Source organism: Oncorhynchus clarkii, chromosome 7 (assembly GCF_045791955.1).
Source record: "Oncorhynchus clarkii lewisi isolate Uvic-CL-2024 chromosome 7, UVic_Ocla_1.0, whole genome shotgun sequence".
NCBI classification, from domain to species: Eukaryota; Metazoa; Chordata; class Actinopteri; order Salmoniformes; family Salmonidae; genus Oncorhynchus; species Oncorhynchus clarkii.
The window spans coordinates 62,221,926-62,244,973 of NC_092153.1; the positions used below are offsets into that span (position 1 = coordinate 62,221,926).

The 23,048-nt window shown below is 40.6% G+C and overlaps 1 protein-coding gene across 1 annotated transcript in view; it reads right to left on the minus strand.

Annotated features, from left to right (window-relative positions):
• Nucleotides 1-21,571, minus strand: part of LOC139413614 (carboxy-terminal domain RNA polymerase II polypeptide A small phosphatase 2-like) — a 32,629-nt gene extending 11,058 nt beyond the window's left edge. The window contains exons 1-3 of the mRNA XM_071161215.1: nucleotides 20,937-21,571; nucleotides 3,965-4,116; nucleotides 81-119 (exon numbers count right to left, since the gene is read on the minus strand). Coding sequence (XP_071017316.1) covers nucleotides 81-119; nucleotides 3,965-4,116; nucleotides 20,937-20,997 — 252 coding nt within the window. The 5' untranslated portion in view covers nucleotides 20,998-21,571. The remainder of the gene's footprint in view (nucleotides 1-80; nucleotides 120-3,964; nucleotides 4,117-20,936) is intronic.
• Between the last annotated feature and the right edge of the window lie 1,477 nt (nucleotides 21,572-23,048).

Here is a 23,048-nt window from a genome sequence, read left to right on the forward strand (position 1 = left end):
CATCATGCCAAATGTGACAGTTTAATCTAAGCCCATTGTCTCTACTCCCACAAAAACCAGTGATATTGTCCTTTACGTACTTGATGAAACTGGTAGCGAAGGTTTTGAAGTAGATCAAGCTAAACAGAGAGATGAAAAAGACAGTTAAAGGGAAATTTCACAATTTCTCTACTTCATATTCATCATCTCCAGTACCACCCCAACATGTGAAAATGGCATGTTTCTATTTTTGTAGTAAGAAAGTGAGGAAGATAAGTGTTTCCAATGACAACAACCAATTAGTAAGCAATGCCTACTCGTAATTGATTAAAATCACAGATGACGTCATTGAAACAATTATCTTCCTCTCTTTCTTACTACAAAACATAGAAACGCACAATTGTCATATGATGATGGGGTGGTGCTGGAGATGAATATGCATGAACTATACTGAACAAAAATATTAAAATGCAACATGCAACAATTAAAAATAGTTTACTGAGTTACAGTTCATAAGGAATTCAGTCAATGGAAATACATTAATAAGGCCCTAATCTATGGATTTCACATGACTGGGAATACAGATATGAATCTGTTGGTCACAGATACCTTAAAAAAAAGTAAGGGTGTGGATCAGAAAACCAGTCAGTATCTGGTGTGACCACCATTTGCCTCATGCAGCGAGACCCATCTCCTTCACATAGAGTTGATCAGGCTGTTGATTGTGGCCTGTGGAATGTTTTCCCACTCCTCAATGGCTGTTGCGAAGTTGCTGGATATTGGTAGGGAACTGGAACACACGTTGTGCACGTTGATTCTGAGCATCCCAAACATGCTCAATGGGTGACATGTCTGGTGAGTATGCAGGCCATGGAAGAACTGGGACATTTTCAGCTTCCAGGAATTGTGTCCAGCATGATCATGCTGAAACATGAGGTGATGGTGGCGGATGAATGGCACAACAATGGGCCTCAGGATTTTGTCATGGTGCATTCAAATTGCCATCGAATAAATGCAATAGTGTTCATTGTCCGTAGCTTTTGCCTGCCCATACCATAACGCTACCATGGGGCACTGTGTTCACAAAGTTGACATCAACAAACCATTCGCCAACACGACGCCATACACTTGGTCTGCGGTTGTGAGATCGGTTGGAAGTACTGCCAAATTCTCTAAAATGACGCTGGAGGCGGCTTATGGTAGAGAAATGAACATTCAATTCTCTGGCAACAGCGTATGTATATGTGTATATATTTTTTTCTTCTCCAGCGCTGGTCCAATAAAGTTGTTTATTTTCGAACACTTTTGCATGGAATTATTACTTTCTCTTAACCTTTTTATCTTAAACCTAGACAGCTGCAAACACTGGACAGACTTCCTAAAAGTAAGTTAGGCTGGCTGAGTACACTGAGTACTTTATAGAAAGACCTAGCATTAGTGTAGTAGACCAACTTCTGTCCAAGAGGTTGTGGCTAGTAATGTCATTTTATATCAGAATTGGTCTTAAGTGGCATGTCCCATTAAAAGTTTTGATTTGAGGTAAGTCATTTGAGATAAATCGGAGTAAATAGAGAATAAAGGCTGGATGGAGATTTATATAACTTCTCCCTGACTGTAAAAGATAAAGTCAAATTTATCATTCTTGTCGCCTCAGATTGTATGCTGCTGTTTTCTTAAATCTGCACTCACGTTGTTCAATAGTCTAGACGCACCATGTAATTACAAGACAGATGGCTAATGGGGCCTAATATGACTCTGATTCATGATGGATCTATTAATGTAATTAACCGGCTAGAGTAGAGCTGACCTGATTTATACGGTACAACACTAGTATTTGGTTAAGCATGGCTGTGTGCCCAATTGCACCATATTCTTGATATAGTACACTAGTTTAGACCAGGGCCCATATGGCTCTAGTCAAAAGTAGTGCACTATATTGAGAATAGGATGCCATTTGGGACATGTCCCATGTCGTCATTACCCTGCAGATTAATATCTGTGATTCTCTGAATTACAGTTCCACTTGGCTTAATTACTCATGTCCCCACACCATGTTAAGATGTCTGACTACTCATGAACATCACAATAATTTACTCAATCCCCAGTTCAAAGTATTATGGATTTAATTGGGCCAAGATAGACGTTGGCGATAAAGACAATTTAATTATTCAAATGCAAGCGTTTTCTCGTAGTTGAAAGGCAGGTTTACCACCACACTTCACAGATCCACAGTATATTGATGACACTGTTTTAGTTAGCATGTTGGTGAATGGGCACTTAAATGTGAGCAATTTAGACTTAGGCTAACAGATCAAACTCTGCCATGTGTTAATAAGGGATCGGACCCCTTTTTTTGCTTAAAATGACATACCCAAATGTAACTAACTGCCTGTAGCTCAGGACCTGACGCAAGGATATGCATATGCTTGATACCATTTGAAAGTTAACACTTTGCAGTTTGTGGAAATGTGCAATTAGTGTAGGAGAATATAACACATTAGATCTGGTAAAAGATAGTACAAACAAAAAAACATGCAGTTTTTTTGAAGTCACTCTCTTTTCAATGGGTTTTCAAGTTCCTATCGCTTCCACTAGATGTCAGTCTTTAGAAATTGGTTGATGTTTTTCCTTTGTGTAATGAAGAAGTAGGGCAGTTCAGAACGAGTGTCGAGTGAAGTGTACTGTTTGTTAGGGGCGCGTGACCTGAAAGCTCGATCCATTTTGTTTTTATCTGCTGTTGAACGCAGTTTATCCCTTCTTATATTTTATTGATTATTTACGTTAAAAAAATACCTAAAGTTGTATTAGGAAAGTTGTTTGAAATGTTTGGACAAAGATTACAGGTAACTTATTAGATATTTTGTAGTCATGTTGCGCGAGTTGGAACCAGTGTTTTTCTGGATCAAACGCGCCAAATAAATGGACATTTTGGATATATAACGACGGAATTAATCGAACAAAAGGACACTGATGTTTATGGGACATATTGGAGTGCCAACAGAAGAAGCTCGTCAAAGGTAAGGCATGAATTATATTGTTATTTCTGAGTTTCGTGTCACGCCTGGTGGGTTGAATTATGATTGTCTGTGTTTGTTTGATGGGGTGCTGTCCTCAGATAATAGCATGGTTTGCTTTCACCGTAAAGCCTTTTTGAAATCTGACACATTGGCTGGATTAACAACAAGTGTAGCTTTAATTTGATGTATTGCATGTGTGATTTCATGAAAGTTAAATATTTATAGTAATTTAATTTGAATTTGACGCTCTGCCATTTCACCAGATGTTGTCAAACCGATCCCGTTAATGGGATTATATCCCTGAGAATTAAACTCTTAATGAAAAATGTCCGGTACATGTATGTATGCATAGTATCAGCGAGGAAGAGGCAAAACGAGATATTTCACTTTTGCCGAAATCTGTCCAAAATAAGCTTAATACATTTCTATGGGCTTATTTTGTGCCTAAACTTGTCGCCTGCCTTCCCACCTTGGGCCGACTCCCGTTGTTAGGGCGGAAACATAAGCATCTTGTCATTATATACAGATCTCTAATAGTGTTCTCTGTCGGTCGGGTCATTTAACTGTTTTATTAAATGTAACTGTTTGTTGACCGCTTAATGAGGGTCTGTTAGTCATTTCTATCCCTAATTTATATTTTTGTTCAGTGAATATTACTATATAAAAAGATAGTTCTCCATCAAAGTGGAAAATAAACACAATCATAGTGAATTTCAGCTAACTACCCAGCAAACACATTGCGTAACTGTTTTACTGTCATTCTATTCATAATTTTAAAGGAATTATCTACAGCCACTTTACTACTTGATTTCCCCATTGCAGGTCATGGTTTCAATGCTAATGTAGAATCAGCAACAGTGCTGGTCTAACCCTGCCACATGGAATTATTACGTTGTCTTAACCTGCATTCTTTCAACCTATGCAGCTCTGAACCACTGGAGTGGCTAGCTGACTGGCGGTTGTGTTACCTTGTCGATCGTCCCATTGTCCTCAGGAGGGAGTAGAGTATCCTGGGCAGGGGGTGGAGGCTGAGGGGCATCCTGTGCTCGGAGGCAACAGAAAAGCGCTTTGAAGATATTCCGGCTCCGAGGCTTCTTTGGGGAAGATTGGTTCACCAGGCCTAGGAAGAGAATGAACAAATTAATATTAACACATGGAGAAATGTGTAAATAAACTCATGGAAGGAGAACCCCCATATGGGCCATCCCAAACCTAGACTAATAAGAGATAGTGTTGTTATATGGGTTTAAAGGACAAATATGTAATCCCCTACAACCTTGCCCCTAAACAGACATCTCTAAGACTACATTAATTTGCACTCGTGAGTCTTCCAGTCAATCTCAAATCAGTAACAAACACCCACAACACGTAGGCCTACAATAACTGACACCTCTAATTGGTACCAACCCTTTTGTCACCCTTTCTAATAACCAGTATAACCTTAGGGCTGGTTTCCCAGACACAGATTGAGCCTAGTCCTGGACTAAAAAGTTATTTCAATTAAGATTCTCCAATTAGCATGTTTTTTAGTCCAGGACTACGACAAATCTGTGTCCAGGAAACCACCCTGGCCATAATGTGCCTTCCGTATCCCTCTCTAGAGGAGAATCCTGTTTCCACTAGAATAGATCCATCAGGCCTGGTCTTTACCAGGGCTAATAGATCAGAGCAGAAAGGAAACTGATCCTGCTCTCTGTATGGGTCTATTTCGGCATAGCCACAGTTCACCGGGCCTGATAGAAGAGGAGGGAGTCGGCTCCATTTACACACTCAGGCATCAGAGGCATGAGAAGATATAAAAAGCCACAGACTGACTCCCAAAAAGCACCCTATAGCCTATGTAGTGCAATATGGGCCCTGGTCAAAGGTAGAGCACTAAATAGGGAATAGGGGGCCATTTGGGACAAACAGAGTCAAGAGGAGGCTACAGTCAACAAGCGCTGACAAACATATAAAAGGTGTAATATGTAGAAATCGCTCTGCCATTTCCTGGTTGCTAAAATTCTAAGTTTGCCTTATTTCAGTTGGTGACAAAAAAAGCAATGCATAGTGAAGAGGATAATTGTACCATCTAAACCGCTGTGAAATGTCTTGTCAATAAATACAAATATTGTATTTTCAGCTGTTTGTGTACAAAACTAAAAGTGGCAAAACTAAACCGGAAGCATAGAAATAGCGCACATAGAACAGATCTACGGCTTCTTAGACTTGCCTTCAATGAGAATGACATCTATAACTCACATTTCTATGTGAATTTGGTCAGGTCACCCAAAAAGTTATATATTGCAGCTTTAATTACAGTTAATGTATTTTATTAGACAAATGCCGACATTGCTATTAATAGTAACTACCAGGCGGTAGGGTTAGGCAGTATCCAGATTTTTATATCGTCATACCATCCTTCTCTCATGTCGGGATTTACGGTATTAACGGCTTAGTACACAAGGGTTACCAAAAAAACAAAGACCATTGGGCATCTTTTAGCAGAATGCTAACAAAATTAGCACAAATAATACTGAATTTCTATTTAGGCTGCTAGCTAAATAAGCTAACAGGTGCAAACTAAAATAAACACATTTCAAAGACAGGCAATCCAGCTAACAAAGGAATACATGTATAGGTAGGAGCTACGGAATGTCATTTTAGTTGAGTTTGGACATTTACAAGCGAATGTGAACGAGAGATTGTGGAAATTGACAAAGTTTTAAAGCATGCTTTTCTGAAGGAAGAATAGTAGTGTGTACACACTGTGTGGAGTCTGGGAGTTCTTAGGGCAATAGCCCTGCCAGCTCAGCTCCCAGCTCCGAGAAGATGGGGGAGGAGCAGAGCAGAGAAAAATCCCAAGGAAATCAAGCTGCAGTGGCAGCTGTACAGATCAAACCCCTTTGGATGCGTTAAGTCTCAAACACGGCAAAAAGATAACAATCTGATGCCCTTACTAATTCAGCCATTTAATTAAATAACTAGCAAGTTAAACTTAGGGGTCACAAATGCAGAATTTTGTTTTTTTACACAGGAAATAAAATATTAAAACGCTACAGAAATATCTTGATGCATTTTGTAAACGCAGATCTAAAATGCTTCTTATTGTAATTTCTGATTGGCATCAAACTAATTTTGTGCTTCAGTTGCACTTCCCCACTCACATGAGAATTCACAAACAAGCATTCCATCAGCAGACAGCACCCTGCAGAAAAACACTTAATATACACTGCTCAAAAAAATAAAGGGAACACCTAAACAACACAATGTAACTCCAAGTCAATCACACTTCTGTGAAATCAAACTGTCCCCTTAGGAAGCAACACTGATTGACAATACATTTCACATGCTGTTGTGCAAATGGAATAGACAACAGGTAGAAATTATAGGCAATTAGCAAGACACCCCAAAAAAGGAGTGGTTCTGCAGGTGGTGACCACAGACCACTTCTCAGTTCCTATGCTTCCTGGCTGATGTTTTGGTCACTTTTGAATGCTGGCGGTGCTTTCACTCTAGTGGTAGCATGAGATGGAGTCTACAACCCACACATGTGGCTCAGGTAGTGCAGCTCATGCAGGATGGCACATCAATGCGAGCTGTGGCAAGAAGGTTTGCTGTGTCTGTCAGCGTAGTGTCCAGAGCATGGAGGCACTACCAGGAGACAGGCCAGCACATCAGGAGACGTGGAGGAGGCCGTAGGAGGGCAATAACCCAGCAGCAGGACCGCTACCTCCGCCTTTGTGCAAGGCCACAAATGTGCATGTGTCTGCTCACACGGTCAGAAACAGACTCCATGAGGGTGGTATGAGGGCCCGACGTCCACAGGTGGGGGTTGTGCTTACAGCCCAACACCGTGCAGGACGTTTGGCATTTGCCAGAGAACACCAAGATTGGCAAATTCGCCACTGGTGCCCTGTGCTCAAATCAAATTTATTTATATAGCCCTTCGTACATCAGCTGATATCTCAAAGTGCTGTACAGAAACCCAGCCTAAAACCCCAAACAGCAAGCAATGCAGGTGTAGAAGCACGGTGGCTAGGAAAAACTCCCTAGAAAGGCCAAAACCTAGGAAGAAACCTAGAGAGGAACCAGGCTATGTGGGGTGGCCAGTCCTCTTCTGGCTGTGCCGGGTGGAGATTATAACAGAACATGGTCAAGATGTTCAAATGTTCATAAATGACCAGCATGGTCGAATAATAATAAGGCAGAACAGTTGAAACTGGAGCAGCAGCACAGTCAGGTGGACTGGGGACAGCAAGGAGTCATCATGTCAGGTATTCCTGGGGCATGGTCCTAGGGCTCAGGTCCTCCGAGAGAGAGAAAGAGAGAATTAGAGAACGCACACTTAAATTCACACAGGACACCGAATAGGACAGGAGAAGTACTCCAGATATAACAAACTCTTTTGTGCTCTTCACAGATGAAAGCAGGTTCACACTGAGCACATGTGACAGACGTGACAGTCTGGAGACGCCGTGGAGAACGTTCTGCTGCCTGCAACATCCTCCAGCATGACCGGTTTGGCGGTGGGTCAGTCATGGCGGTGGCATTTCTTTGGGGGGCCGCACAGCCCTCCATGTGCTCGCCAGAGGTAGCCTGACTGCCATTAGGTACCGAGATGAGATCCTCAGACCCCTTGTGAGACCATATGCTGGTGCGGTTGGCCCTGGGTTCCTCCTAATGCAAGACAATGCCAGACCTCATGTGGCTGGAGTGTGTCAGCAGTTCCTGCAAGAGGAAGGCATTGATGCTATGGACTGGCCCGCCCGTTCCCCAGACCTGAATCCAATTGAGCACATCTGGGACATCATGTCTCGCTCCATCCACCAACGTGGCGTTGCACCACAGACTGTCCAGGAGTTGGCGGATGCTTTAGTCCAGGTCTGGGAGGAGATCCCTCAGGAGACCATCCGCCACCTCATCAGGAGCATGCCCAGGCGTTGTAGGGAGGTCATACAGGCACGTGGAGACCACACACTACTGAGCCTCATTTTGACTTGTTTTAATGACATTACATCAAAGTTGGATCAGCTTGTAGTGTGGTTTTCCACTTTAATTATGAGTGTGACTCCAAATCCAGACCTCCATGGGTTGATAAATTTGATTTCCATTGATCATTTTTGTGTGATTTTGTTGTCAGCACATTCGACTATGTAAAGAAAAAAGTATTTAATAAGAATATTTCATTCATTCAGATCTAGAATGTGTTATTTTAGTGTCCCCTTTATTTTTTTGAGCAGTGTATAAAACACAACAACCCTTGTCACTACATAGCTGGACTCAACTGATCCCGCGTTCTCTGGTTGTGCCATTTACAAACAAACACGTCTGGGGAACTACAATACGTTTCATAATGTAAAGTAACATGACAGGTGAAATGAAGAACGTGATCTGCTTTATCTCCTAACGTATTGCACAAGTTGACTGCAGGTATTTACTTAAAGTAACTACAAATATTAAAACGTATAGAAAAACCTTTGCATGGCTATTTCCATACCCGGTATACCGCCCAAGCCTACCAGAAGGTGTAAAAGGAAATCACCCCAAAATTGTCAGACTCCAGCCACCCAAGCCAGACTGTTCTCTCTGATACAGCATGGCAGGTGGTACCAGTGCACCAAGTCTGGAACCAACAGGACCCTGAACAGCTTCTACCCCCAACTTTCACACTCACCACATACATCGCTGCTACAGTCTATCTATCCTGTTGCCTAGTCACTTTACCCCTACCTACAGTACATAGCTACCTCAATTACCTCTGCACATTGACTCAGAACTGGTACTCCCTGTATATAGCCATGATATTTTTACTAATTATTTTTATTTGTTATTCATTGTGTATTTATTCCTTGTCACCATTTGTATTTTATCTTAAACTCTGCATTGTTGGAAAATGACCCTTAAGTAAGCATTTCAACTTTAGTCTATGTGACAAATAACATTCGCTTTTGATTTGTATTACTCTGCACCAAAAACAGGCTAGAATTGAAGAAGTTGTTGAGAAGTCTCTGAGCGCAGCTACTCCAGTTAGGAGAAGAGATAAAGAGATGAGTAATTTGTCATTCAAATATTTTTAACATGCTCCCTCCTGGATGAGGTGAACACGTGTACACACACTTTGATGTGAATGCCAAGCAATTTGAGATTGGTCCTCTCACTTAGTGTTAAATGATTACTGAAGTTTCAATAGGCCACATGATTGGTATGAATGTAAACAGTGCGGGTGTGGTGTGAGGGAGGCAGTGGGGAGTCACAGCGAGGCGCTACTAGCCACTATCTTAATTGAAGACTACAATCTTGTTGCTTGCCCTCATTATGCACGTCATGTTTCTCTAAGTGGAACACTTAAGTGTAACATTTCAACACTTATAGAGATAGTAAGCACATGAAGCATGGCAATGTAGACTAAACATATTAGATAGGCTATTATAAAATAGGATAGATCCACCTGAAACAGGAGCTAGTTGATGTTAAACTCATGTCTGTGTCATATTCTTTAGCCTACATATCACTCCCACTTTGTGATACAAATTCAGTTAATACTTTCCCCGTCCTTTATTGTAACCATTTTCTGTTCTCTGCCCAGTTCAGGTTAAAGATGCTACACCTAGAATTTCTCACAATCCCGCTCCCCACACAAACCTAGGTTAATTGCAATACTAGCCTGCATTCAAAACAACCCCGCCCCTGCATCCCATTTACACTTAACATTGCAGACTTACGCTTGAGCCTTTTACTTTCAGTTTTTGTCCACCAGCTTCAGCTGTGAAAATTATAATTTTTGTAATTTAAAATATATTTCACAGCGATTTAGATGCAAGGATTCCCTACACTATTCAGTGCTTGTTTTCTCAGATTAAGCTAACTGAAATTGAGCGAACAGTGTAGAATTGGAGCAACCAGGAAATTACATAGCAATTTCTACATTGGTGCTTGACCCAATTTCCACTAGATAACACAGACAAGGTCAAAACAAGAGGTCGACCGATTATGATTTTTCAACGCCGATACCGATGATTGTAGGACCAAAAAAAAGCCGATACCGATTAAATCGGACAATTTTTATTTATAATAATGACAATTACAACAATACTGAATGAACACCTATTTTAACTTAATATAATACATCAATAAAAATCTATTTAGCCTCAAAGAAATAATGAAACATGTTCAATTTGGTTTAAATAATGAAAAAACAAAAGTGTTGGAGAAGTAAAAGTGCAATATGTGCCATGTAAAAAAGCTAACGTTTGAGTTCCTTGCTCAGAACATGAGAACATATGAAAGTTGGTGGTTCCTTTTAACATGAGACTTCAATATTCCAAGGTAAGAGGTTTTAGGTTGTAGTTAATATAGTATTTATAGGACTATTTCTCTCTATACCATTTGTATTTCATATACCTTTGACTATTGGATGTTCTTATAGGCACTATAGTATTGCCAGTGTAACAGTATAGCTTCCGTCCCCCTCCTCGCCCCTACCTGGGCTCGAACCAGGAACACATCAAACAGCCACACTCGAAGAAGCGTTACCCATCGCTCCACAAAAGCCGTGGCCCATGCAGAGCAAGGGGAATAACTACTCCAAGTCTCAGAGCGAGTGACGTTTGAAATGCTATTAGCGTGCACCCCGCTAACTAGCTAGCCATTTCACATCGGTTACACCAGCCATTAGGCTGATAGGCTTGAAGTCATAAACAGCGCTGTGCTTGCAAAGAGCTGCTGGCAAAACGCACGAAAGTGCTGTTTGAATGAATGCTTACGAGCCTGCTGCTGCCTACCATCGCTCAGTCAGACTGCTCTATCAAAGCATAGACTTAATTATAACATAACACACAGAAATACGAGCCTTTGGTCATTAATATGGTCGAATCTGGAAACTACCATTTCGAAAACAAAACGTTTATTATTTCAGTGAAATACGGAACCGTTTGGTATTTTATCTAACGGGTGGCATCCCTAAGTCTAAATATTCTTGTTACATTGCACAACCTTCAATGTTGTCATAATTACGTAAAATTCTGGCAAATTAGTTCGCAATGAGCCAGGCTGCCCAAACTGTTGCATATACCCTGACTCTGCGTGCAATGAATGCAAGAGAAGTGACACAATTTCACCTGGTTAATATTGCCTGCTAACCTGGATTTATTTTAGCTAAATATGCAGGTTTAAAAATATATACTTCTGTGTACTGATTTTAAGAAATGCATTGGTGTTTATGGTTAGGTACTGTCATCCAACGATTGTGCTTTTTTCGCAAATGCTCTTGTTAAATCATCCCCCGGTGTTGCATCGATTATATGCAGCGCAGGACACGCTAGATAAACTAGTAATATCATCAACCATGTGTAGTTATAACTAGTTATTATGATTGATTGATTGTTTTTTATAAGATAAGTTTAATGCTAGCTAGCAACTTACCTTGGCTTCTACTGCAGTCGCGTAACAGGCAGTCTCCTTGTGGAGTGCAATGAGAGGCAGGTGGTTATTGCTTTTGACTAGTTAACTGTGAGGTTGCAAGATTGGATCCCCCGAGCTGACAAGGTGAAAATCTGTCGTTCTGCCCCTGAACAAGGCAGTTAACCCACCGTTCCTAGGCCGTCATTGAAAATAAGAATGTGTCCTTAACTGACTTGCCTAGTTAAATAAAGGTATTTATAAAAATAAAAAAAATTGGCAAAATAGGCACCCAAAAATACCAATTTCCGATTGTTATGAAAACTTGAAATCGGCCCTAATTAAATCGGCCATTCCGATTAATCGGTCGACCTCTAGTCAAAACAGCTTTCCCATTTTGCCCAAATTAGTTGGCAAATATCACAGCCAATCACAACACTGGCGGGTAAGTAACACTGAAACACAATAATTCCACTATCACTGCAGATATATTATGGACATTTTCTGAAATTACAATGTTAAAATTATTTTTTAAATCCTGTGTAGCATCTTTTAAGGCCTGCTTCACACTCAGTGTCTGAGATCCCCCTCGTAACTTATATCATACTTTTGGACAGCAGGCCTAGCCTATCAGTAGATTTGGATTTCCCAACTAAACTCATCAACCCAGTTTTATCCAAAATATTCTCAACTACAGGCATACAGCTGCTGCAAAGTACACTCCCTGTTCTACACTGGAACTGGGTTCAACTTTACAACTGAAACTCATCCTACTGTCACTGTCCTGTCTGTTCCCTACAGTGCACATGACTACTGACAATGCTGTCATAAGCATGTTGTCTCCAATCTTACCTTTTCATAACAGCCTTTTCATTACCTTTCCATAGTGTTTGAGAATGTTGACTGGATACTTTTACAGCCATGAGTGACAAATAAAGCTTTCAAGTAGGGCTAGGCGATATATCAAATTAATTAAAATGTATGTTTTTGCATGGTATTCCAAATGCCTGTATAGCAAGAATCCCCAAAATACGTTTATTTTTTAATTAGTGTTTATGTCTGCATATTCTCATGTTGTCTTTTTGGTCTGGTCTCCTTTGCTCCATTCTGTGCATTCTCTCTGACAAGCGGTTTTAACTCGGTTTGGTCCAACAGAAAAATCGGTCATATGGACACTGAAAGACATTATTTTACTGTAATAGAGGAGTAGTTAACCATTCTAACGATACCCTTTGTCTCAACTCCTCAAATTGCGTACAGAGCAGACTACTAAAACAGGAGTATCAATGAAAATTGATTCTGGAAAATTCATGCTCAGTTTGTCGCTAGCTGTCTAGTCTGTTTTATAAATGTGCAACAAGCATAAAACAATTATATGGAATTGGCAACTCGTTCGCATTCTGAGAAATAAGGTAGGCCACTTGATTTCAGCATCTGAACAAAGTGAAGAGGCTAGCATGCTGTTCAAAAAGTTGGAGACAGACAGAAGGATGTGCTCATAACAACTTAACTGTTCTATTGTTGTTAGCTAGCACATAGATCCAAGTTGGCTAAACTTGAAATATAAAGATTAGCTGGCACATGGGCTTGTGCTTATGAGATTGTTTAGGAGACCTGGGTTAATTTTATGTCTGCTACAAAAAAAGTAATGTGCATTTTGAATGGTTCAGGTTAAATGTACAACAAAAATGGCATTTTCAGACAGATTTTAAAGCCACATCAGTGAATATTGCAAAAAGCAGGTTAAACAATCTTTATAATTAAAGTATTATTAGAAGGCTTATATGTAAAGCCTAGGTATAATTTCACAAGCCTTGAATTCATTAGACGATTACTGACGGTTTGAAAGGCAGTGTATTTTACCCTTAATTGTACAACAAAGCTTATTTAGAGCTTTTTATCCCGATAGATAGCTAGCTCGAAACCAGTAAAAGCATTCCAACAAAAACAGTGATCATGATGACCTCAGACCAAACATGGGAAGTTAGACAATCACAGTACCGTGCTCTCATCGCAAACTAAAAACAAGTCTGTCACCCAGAATGCTTCACACAGAGGAATCATATCATTCCACGCAGCCTTGTCTTAAAGTGCAACTAACCCCCTAAGCCATGGGTGTCAAACTCTGGCCCGTGAGCCAAATTTGGCCCGCGGGGTAATTATATTTGGCCCGCGAGACAATACCAAATTACTACTAGAGCTGGCCCGCCGGTATTATACAGCGCATTCACCACTAATACTACGAATCCCATAATGCTCTGCTGTTTTCGCGCGCCAATCAGGACAGGACCCAGAAACGCTCTCTCCTCTGTGACAGTAGTCATAGCAACATAGACGCTACAACTGTCAGCGAGCTAACCCTTCCCAAAAATGGCGAAAAGAAAGGCAGAAAACAGGAGCTTTCTGGACAAGTGGGAGGCAGAATATCTGTTTACATATGTAAAAGACAAACCTGTTTGTCTTGTTTGTGGAGTCAACGTGGCTGTAAGTAAGGAGTACAACATTAGACGACACTATGAAACGAAACACCATGACAAATACAAGGACCTGGACATGACTCAAAGGAGCCAGAAAGTAGAGGAGATGAAAAGAAGTTTGGTTTCACAACAGAATATGTTTAAAAAAGCCACATCACAAAGCGAGGCTGCTGTAAAGGCTAGTTATATAGTGGCAGCAGAGATCGCAAAATCAGCCCGGCCCTTTAATGAGGGAGAGTTCATGAAAAAGTGCATGATGAAGGTTTGTGACCTCGTATGCCCAGAGAAAAAACAAGCATTTTCAAACGTGAGCCTGAGCAGGAACACAGTAGCTGATCGCACATGTGATCTTGCCACCAATCTGTATGACCAGCTGATGGAAAAGGGAAAAGATTTTGTTGCGTTCTCCCTTGCTGTGGATGAGAGCTGCGACGCATCTGATACTGCTCAGCTGTCAGTCTTCATCCGTGGAGTGGACTCAAATCTGTGTGTTACGGAGGAGCTATTAGGATTCAAATCAATGCATGGCACAACCACAGGAAAGGAAATCTTTGAGGAGGTTTCCAAATGTGTAACTGAAATAAAGCTGCCGTGGGATAAACTCGTTGGATTAACGACAGATGGTGCGCCAGCGATGTGCGGTAAAAAGAGTGGACTGGTGGGCATGGTTCGGGAGAAGATGCGGGAAGAGAACTGTGCAGGTGAGCTAACTGTTTACCACTGCATCATACATCAGGAAGCACTGTGTGCCAAAGCCCTAAAGATGGAACATGTTATGACCACAGTAACACAGGTAGTTAACTTTATAAGAGCCAAAGGTCTAAATCACCGCCAGTTTAAATCTTTTCTGGAGGAGTGTGGTTCGGAATACGCAGACGTGCCGTATCACACAGAGGTGAGATGGCTAAGCAGAGGAAAAGTACTGAACAGATGTTTCGAGCTGCGTGAGGAAATATGTAAATTCCTGGAAACCAAAGGGAAGGATACAGCAGAGCTCCGGGAGCAAAAGTTCCTGTGTGAGCTGGCCTTTCTCTGTGACATCTCGAGCCATCTCGATGCGCTGAACCTACAGCTTCAGGGGCGGGGGCGCATCATCACAGACATGTACGTTGCAGTGAGGGCCTTCAAAACTAAACTGTGCCTGTGGGAGAATCAGATGCTGCAAGGAAACCCTTGCCATTTTCCCTGCTGCCAATCCATAAAAGCGCAGATCTCTACCGCCGTGTTCCCATGCGCACAGTTTGCTGAAAAACTCAGTGTTCTCGCCGCTGAGTTTAGCCGGCGATTTGCCGACTTCGATGCCCAGAAATGCAAGTTTGAACTGCTTAGTAATCCCTTCGCAGTTGATGTGGAAAATGCACCAACCAACATCCAAATGGAGCTGATTGAACTCCAGTGCAACGACACGCTGAAGTCAAAGTATGATGCTGTGGGCGCCGCACAGTTTCCACGGTTCATCCCTGACACAATGCCTCAGCTCCACACCCAAGCTGCTCAGATGCTCTCCATGTTCGGCAGCACTTATCTATGCGAGCAACTTTTCTCCTCGATGAAGATGACCAAAACAACTCACAGGAGACGTCTGACTGATGAACATCTTCGCTCGATACTGAGGATTTCTTCAGCTCAGAGCTTGAGCCCAGACATTGATGAACTAGCATCCAAGAAGAAATGCCAGGTATCTGGCTTGGGCACATCAGATTAGACCAGTGTGCAATAATTAACGTTTTCTTTATGCACTTTTTCTTGCTACAAGGCATGGGCTTGAATGGTTGATTGATTTTTTATCATTTTATTTGTAAAATTATTAGCCAGTGGAAAAAGTTTATTTTGGTATTTAAATCAGAAGGCTGCAAATAGAAAAGAGGCATACAATTTTTATTTAAATTTTATTTATTTAATAAATGAATGCCATTGATGTGTTTTTTCATTTGAAATTCGATTTTGCATGTCTCCACTATTAAATTATATATTGTATGGTAATAAGCGATGCTTGTTCCATATTCAATGTTAAAGCAAAACTTGTTTGGGTCCATATTAAAAGGTTAATTTGTTCAATGTTGGCCCGTGACTTTGTTCAGGTTTTACATTTTGGCCCACTGGGTATTTGAGTTTGACACCCCTGCCCTAAGCCATACCCCAATAACAGAAGTCAAGGAATTTACTCCGACTCTGACATTTCTTATCCCCCCCCTGCTCAACATGCCATCCTCCAATGTAGCATCGTGGTATGCCTACATTGCTAAGAAACAAACTTCCCCCTCTTTGCCTGTGAGATGTAGGCCTATCTGTGCAGGACAACAAAGGAAGGACAGTTGACAATAACGTGCAATAACATCCACCCACCCACCCACAAGAGCTCAAGACAATCTGAAAAACAAACATGGAGTTTCCCATCTGGACCAGGCAGGGCCTTTAATCCAGTTCAGAGACGGAGCGTAAAAAACACACAATGCCTTCATATCAGCTGCACCATCTCATTCCAGGCTTTTGAATGTTTATCCTTGTCTTATGGGGTCCTAAAGACAGTGTAGTTACATGGTGGTATGTCTGTGTTATACTTTCAACATATGGGTAGGATAGTGGGTAGGGGTGAAGTTATCTGAAATGAACAAACATGCTTATCATATACAGCCATCATGACCATCTTTCCTGTCTGTGGCATTAACCAGATCTTATGTTGACTGTCTGTATTGCTTAGCAAAATTAACAACAAAAGTTTTTGTTTTAAAAAAAGTAGGGTGTTAGGTGACACGACAAACAATGGACGCTATGCAGAATTCTACAAAAAACAGTGAACAAATCTGTTTTCACTAAATGTCAGTGTTCGCCAAAAAATACATAAATCCGAAAAAATGTGGCACTTGTTACTCATGTCTAAAAATTGTAATACTGTATGTTATGATATTTATAGGATGTGAGCCCAAACGTAAATCAACTGCCATGCTAAGAACATTCAAATCTGAGGGCCAGCCCCTTTTGTGAAATCCGCTAAATCTGTGTGTTCATTTGCTCTTTGCGATGGGTATTCTTCAACCTAAAGTAAGATTGGTGTAACATTGTATTGCCAAAAAGTATGGGAAAGTCATGATGGCATATTTCACGGTAGAGGTCTGCGTGGGACTGATTTGTTCATTCTGCTATCGCTGGACCTGCAGCTTTTCATACCGCACCTGCTGGCTTTCTGTCCGACTCCCACCCTCTACCGCAAGAACTGGTCCTTAACCCAACTGCAGTCCCTCAATTTTATTTTAAGCTTATGTGAGGCAGCTTACTTGCCAGGCATGGTCCCATCAATTTTGCACCCGATATGCAATATCAAAATGCGCAAAATTAACCTAGGAAATAGGTTTTAAATTACCAGAGATTCTCACGCGGCCCATTATTAGGCTATCGAATCAATATTTACTATGCATACAAAGCAGAAAGACGGCCATTTCACAAACATTTTCTTATCCCAAAGTGGTCTCAAGAATCCCTGCTCCCACCCGCAGCATGACAAATGCCGACTGCGCAGCAAAGATTTCCGTCGGGTCCTGCGGAAATGCAGCCCGTTAATTTCACGAACATCTTTTGACTGAAATAAGGTAAAACTATTTCCTTTGCTTCTGTCATTCAAATATTTTGCAACACGAAAATGAAACGTAGCAGATTCCAAATTAGAGTTTTGTAACTACGTTTTGAGGCATGGGTTGTCAGGGATTGGTCCAAATTAATGTCGTAACCCCCGTTTCTATGACGAGTTCTAGCTTGCTAGCTATGTGGGAGTGCCTGACGCCGTTCGCTTAGGCAACGAGCCGGGTGAGAAGCAGCGTGGCTGTATTGTGCCAGCTGCGAATTTTGTGATTGACGATTTTATTCTTTCAATTAAAAACTAGCAGAATTCCGTGGCCACAGCCCTACAATTGATAAGAACATAGCCATACTAACCAAAAATAGAACCAACACTTTACAGGTTGGGTTTATATGTTTCTTGAGCTGAAATAAAATATACATTTTCCATATGCGCAAAAAGCTTATCTCCCTCATATTTTTGTGCTAATTGGTTTACATCCCTTTTAGGGAGCATTTCTCCTTTACTAAGATAATCCATCCACCTAACAGGTGTGGCATATCAAGAAGCAGATTAAACAGCATAATCATTACACAGGTGCACCATGTGCTGGGGACAATAAAAGGCCACTAAAATGTGCAGTTGTCTCAGACAACCCAATGCCACAGATGTCTCAAGTTTTCAGGGAGCGTGCAGTTGGTATGCTGACTGCAGGAATGTCCACCAGAGCTGTTGACAGAGAATCGAATGTTAATTTCTCTATGTCAGTATGTTCAACCGGCCTCACAACCGCAGACAATGTGTAACCAACGCCAACCCAGGACCTCCACATCAGGCTTGTTCACCCTCCAGCATAGTCTATCACCAGCCACCCGGACAGCTGATGACTGTGGGTTTGCACAACTGAATAATTTCTGCACAAACTGTCAGAAACGTCTCAGGGAAGCGCATTTGTATGCTCACCAGGGTCTTGACCTGACTGCAGTTCAGAGGCATAACCAACTTCAGTGGGCAAATGCTCACCTTCGATGGCCAATGGCACGCTGAAGAAGTGTGAAACCCGGTTTCAACTGCACCAGGCAGATGTGGGGACAAGAGGTTTGCTGATGTCAACGTTGTGAACAGAGGGCCCCGTGGTGGTGAGGTAATAATATGGGCAGGCATAAGCTACGGACAAGGAATACAATTGCATTTTATCGATGGCAATTTGAACTCAGATACCGCAACGAGCTCCTGAGGCCCACTGTCATGCCATTCATCCACCGCAATCACCTCATGTTTCAGTATGATAATGCACACCATCATGTCGCAAGGATCTGTACACAATTCCTGAAAGCTGAAAATGTCCTAGTTCTTCCATGGCCTGCATACTCACCAGACATGTCTCATGATTGAGCAAGTCTGGGATGCTCTGGATTGACGTGTACGACAGCGTGTTCCAGTTCCCGCCAATATCCAGCAACTTCGCACAGCCATTCAAGAGGAATGGGAGAGCATTCCACAGGCCATAATCAACAGCCTGATCAACTCTATGCGAAGGAGACGTGTGGTGCTGCATGAGGCAAATGAAACACCAGATACTGACTGGTTTTCTGATACCTTTAAAAAAAAAAAAAAAAAGTAGGGATGTGTATGTGACCAACAGATGCATTTAGGTATTCCCAATCATGTGAATTCCATAGATTAGCACCTAATGGATTTATTTCAATTGATTGATTTCCTTAAATGAACTAACTCAGTAAAATATTTTTGAAATGGTTGCGTTTATTTTTCTTCAGTGTAAATACCAGTGAATTGAAATTGTGTCCCATCTATCCTTCTCTGCAACTGGCTAACAGGCAACTCATTGCCTCTTCTGAGCCTAGGCTAATTATTTGCTCAAAATGGTGCAGTTCATCTTATCACAGAATAACTCATCAAAACCAAAAATAACATTACAATGTAACTCAACTCAGTTTTAGGCTTACCTTAGAAGTAAGCTGTAAATAGACTAGTAGCCTCCTATGTTACAGTTTATACTTAGTGAGAAGTGTGTGTCTGTGTTAGACTTGTCATCATTACCACACACACAGCCTGTGTTGGGGGCTGTGTGTATGCAGGTGGCACAGGGTTGGGTGTATTATTTGGCACTTTAGGTCTAATCAGTTAAGCTACTGAATACAGCCTAACAGTTACTAATTGGTCAAAATAATAATTATTATTACTTAATCCCAATTGGATGTACTCTTACCACCCACTGCAAAAAAACATCAATATATGTTAGTATGACCAGCTTACTTTAAATGAGTGGGCTTAACATGCTGTATTTTTCAAATTCCTTACAAACAAATTACCATATTAAGTAACTAATTTGCATAAAATTGTATACAAATATTTGTATTTCTACTTCATAAGTTGCTACAAACTCAGTCTTGCATAAAGATATGTTAATAATGACCACCCTAGCTTAAATTAGTCATAAGTTACTGTAATACCACATTTTAATTGAATAAATTACTTTAATTTGGATCATCTGTGTTCTACATCAGCCCTGAAAATGTTATAATAATATAACCACCCTATCTTGAGACACTGAACAGAATGTGTTGAATTTAAGAATCCAGAAAGGTGATTAGGTGCCATTAATGACAACGGATTAATGTTGACCTTTTCCAATAACTTGAAAATAAGATCTCAGCCATGGTAAATCCTATCATCAAGAAATAGTGTTCTAAGAAGCTTCTCTATAAAACATGGAATAGAAAGTAGAATACCAGAGGCAAAGTTGTATTTTGTCCCCTAACACCCTAATAAAAGGAGTCTACTTTGACAGATATTTGCATGACAGTCCATGAATGAAGACTGCAGTTACATCCATGCCAAAATAAAATGATTTATACAAACTGATATGACAAATTGCAAACAAAAGTATGCAATCTGACGGTCTGAACAAATAAAAACGATCAGGCACATTCCAGACATTACAGTACTTCCAGGCGGTCAACACTTGTGTTTCACAGCTTTTCAATTATACAAATATTTAAAATCTATGGAGTATCTGGCTGACAATATAGGCTAGAATCGATGGTTTGCATAATATTAGCCAACAAGACAGTAGTTTGTAAGTTTGCGGTTAAAACAAACAAAAACTATCCAGATGTTCGCTATCTGACTGATGTTATCGTCTGCGCATGAATAGCACTAACTCGCTACGTTCTATTATTTGACTCGCGCGCTGAATGTAAAATGGACACCCACACAGTGGCAAATCTGATTCAGTACATCCAGCAGTTGGGATATCTTCAGGCCATAACCCAAATGTCCGAAACACATTCAACAAGAACCTAAATAAAATGTTGTTCACATGACAAAACCAACTCAAACCTGTCCTTACATTAATTAATTAGACTGGCGTGTAGCTATTAGCATGCTACTAGCCTAGTAGCAGCCGCTTGCTTGCTAGCTACCAGTTGGCTAGCTAGTGTCGGAGCCAGCTTCAACAAGATTTTATTTAAAAGTGATCACACCGCGCCAATAAACCCGAGGATTTACCTGTCTTGGACGGCAGTTGACTATCTTCTTTCTGCACTTGAGTGATAATAGAACTTTCCATCTAACAAATGCACAGCCCCTCAAAGTCCAATCCGTTCCCCCAATTCGCAGGTAGCTACTTTCAACATTCAGCTAGCTGGTTAGCAATTGCGTTTACCAACCCGTTGGTATCCTAAAATATTTAGATAAAAACGTTTTTTCTCGTGGCAATTGCAGCTTGCTGCCGCTATCTTTCCACGTTCAAGCTACCCAATTTGTCTCATGCATTTAACACGATGTATATTATTGTAACGCCAAGGTCCCCTCTGACAGCTAGCTAATATTAGGCAAGTCCTCGCTATTGCTCCAACATGGAGAATCCAGGATAAAAAAGCAAAACAACCGAGGGGAAATGGCAGGGGCCGGTTTCAAGTTCCCCTTACTACTGATAAACAACCCTGACGAGCATAATCTCCAATAAGAAAGCGGAAAATATATTGGTCAAATAATTGATTACATTGGTCCAAAGTAAGAATAGATGTGTCTGATTAGTAATGGATTGTTTTCGTTTATCGAATGCTTTGTTTTTTCTCTTCTGGGGATTTCAGGGGCGCCTTGAAACTGCTCGTCGTCGCGGATTGGCTCTCGTAGAAGTGGGAGTACCACAGGCATTCTTCTCAACCCGCTTCGTCCTGAGCGCATTCCTGTGTGGTTAGTGCTATCTAGAACCCATTGGAACGACCATACTCTAGTCTAAACCAACCCTTACCCTAATCTTAACCATTTTAAATTCAATATTGGACGTCCCAAGGATCCCGAAATAGCAAATATTTCCTGTGTTCGCTCATAGCCTCATCAAATATACTGTATTATCGATATAGCATGCAAAACTGGTTTAATATCCTAAACTTATTTATTTAATTGCATATTTACATGCTAAATATTATTCCAAATGCTATTTATTTACAGTAAATGTATGTATATGACGTAGTAGACCTATGTGGTTGAAACCTATTGACAAAATGATCACCAACTATCTGCAGCTACAGAGAACAAAGGAATAAATTACTACCATGTAAAACATTTGAACTAAAGACTATAAAGGCAGCATACTTTTTCGTTTTGACCATGTGCATCACCAATCTTTTGGTTACAAACCACATTTTAGATTTATCATATAGGCTAAAATTAGCTACCTCTTTACATTTCAGTCATTTAGAAGAAGAGTGACTTACAGGAGTAATTTGGGTTAAGTGCCTTGCTCAGGGCACATCAACAGATGTTTCAACTAGTCGGCTCGGCATTCGAAACAGCGACCTTTCGGTTACTAGCCCAACGCTCTTAAACGCTACTCTACCTGCTGGCCGTTAAGAATCCTAAAGCATAATTGAATCATTCAAACCGGGAGAGGCACGGATCACCGATGACCAGTAATTAAAAAGTATCATTAGTCATAACAGTAAAATAAAACAAAGCCTTTGCTGAGGCATTCAGAAGACCAAATGTATTTTATACATTTCTTATCAACTAGTTATCTTGCCTTTGATTGATGGCCTATATTATATTTTCAAACTAGAGTATGATTGTGGTAATGGGAGTATATAACATATTATAACACTTTATTTGAACATATCTGCAAATAAACTGATTATAAACATTATGTACATTATTATGCAATCTTAGGTACATTATTATAAATGAGTGTTTGAATTTGACATGAATAACTTTTAAAAAAGTAAATACAGTGCATTCAGAAAGTATTCCCCTGGACTTTTTCAATTTTTTTGTTTTGTTACAGCCTTATTCTAAAATGGATTAAATAAATAAAAATCCTCAATCTACACACAATACCCAATAATGACAAAGGGAAAACAGGTCGTTAGAAATTTTAGCAAATGTATTAAAATAAAAAACAGACACCTTATTTACAAAGGTATTTAGACACTTTGCTATGAGACTAGAAGTTGAGCTCAGGTACATCCTGTTTCCATTGATCATCCTTGAGATGTTTCTACAACTTGATTGGTGTCCACCTGTGGACATGATTTGGAAATGCACACACCTGTCTATATAAGGTTCCATGGTTGACAGTGCATGTCAGAGCAAAAACCAAGCCATGAGGTCAAAGGAATT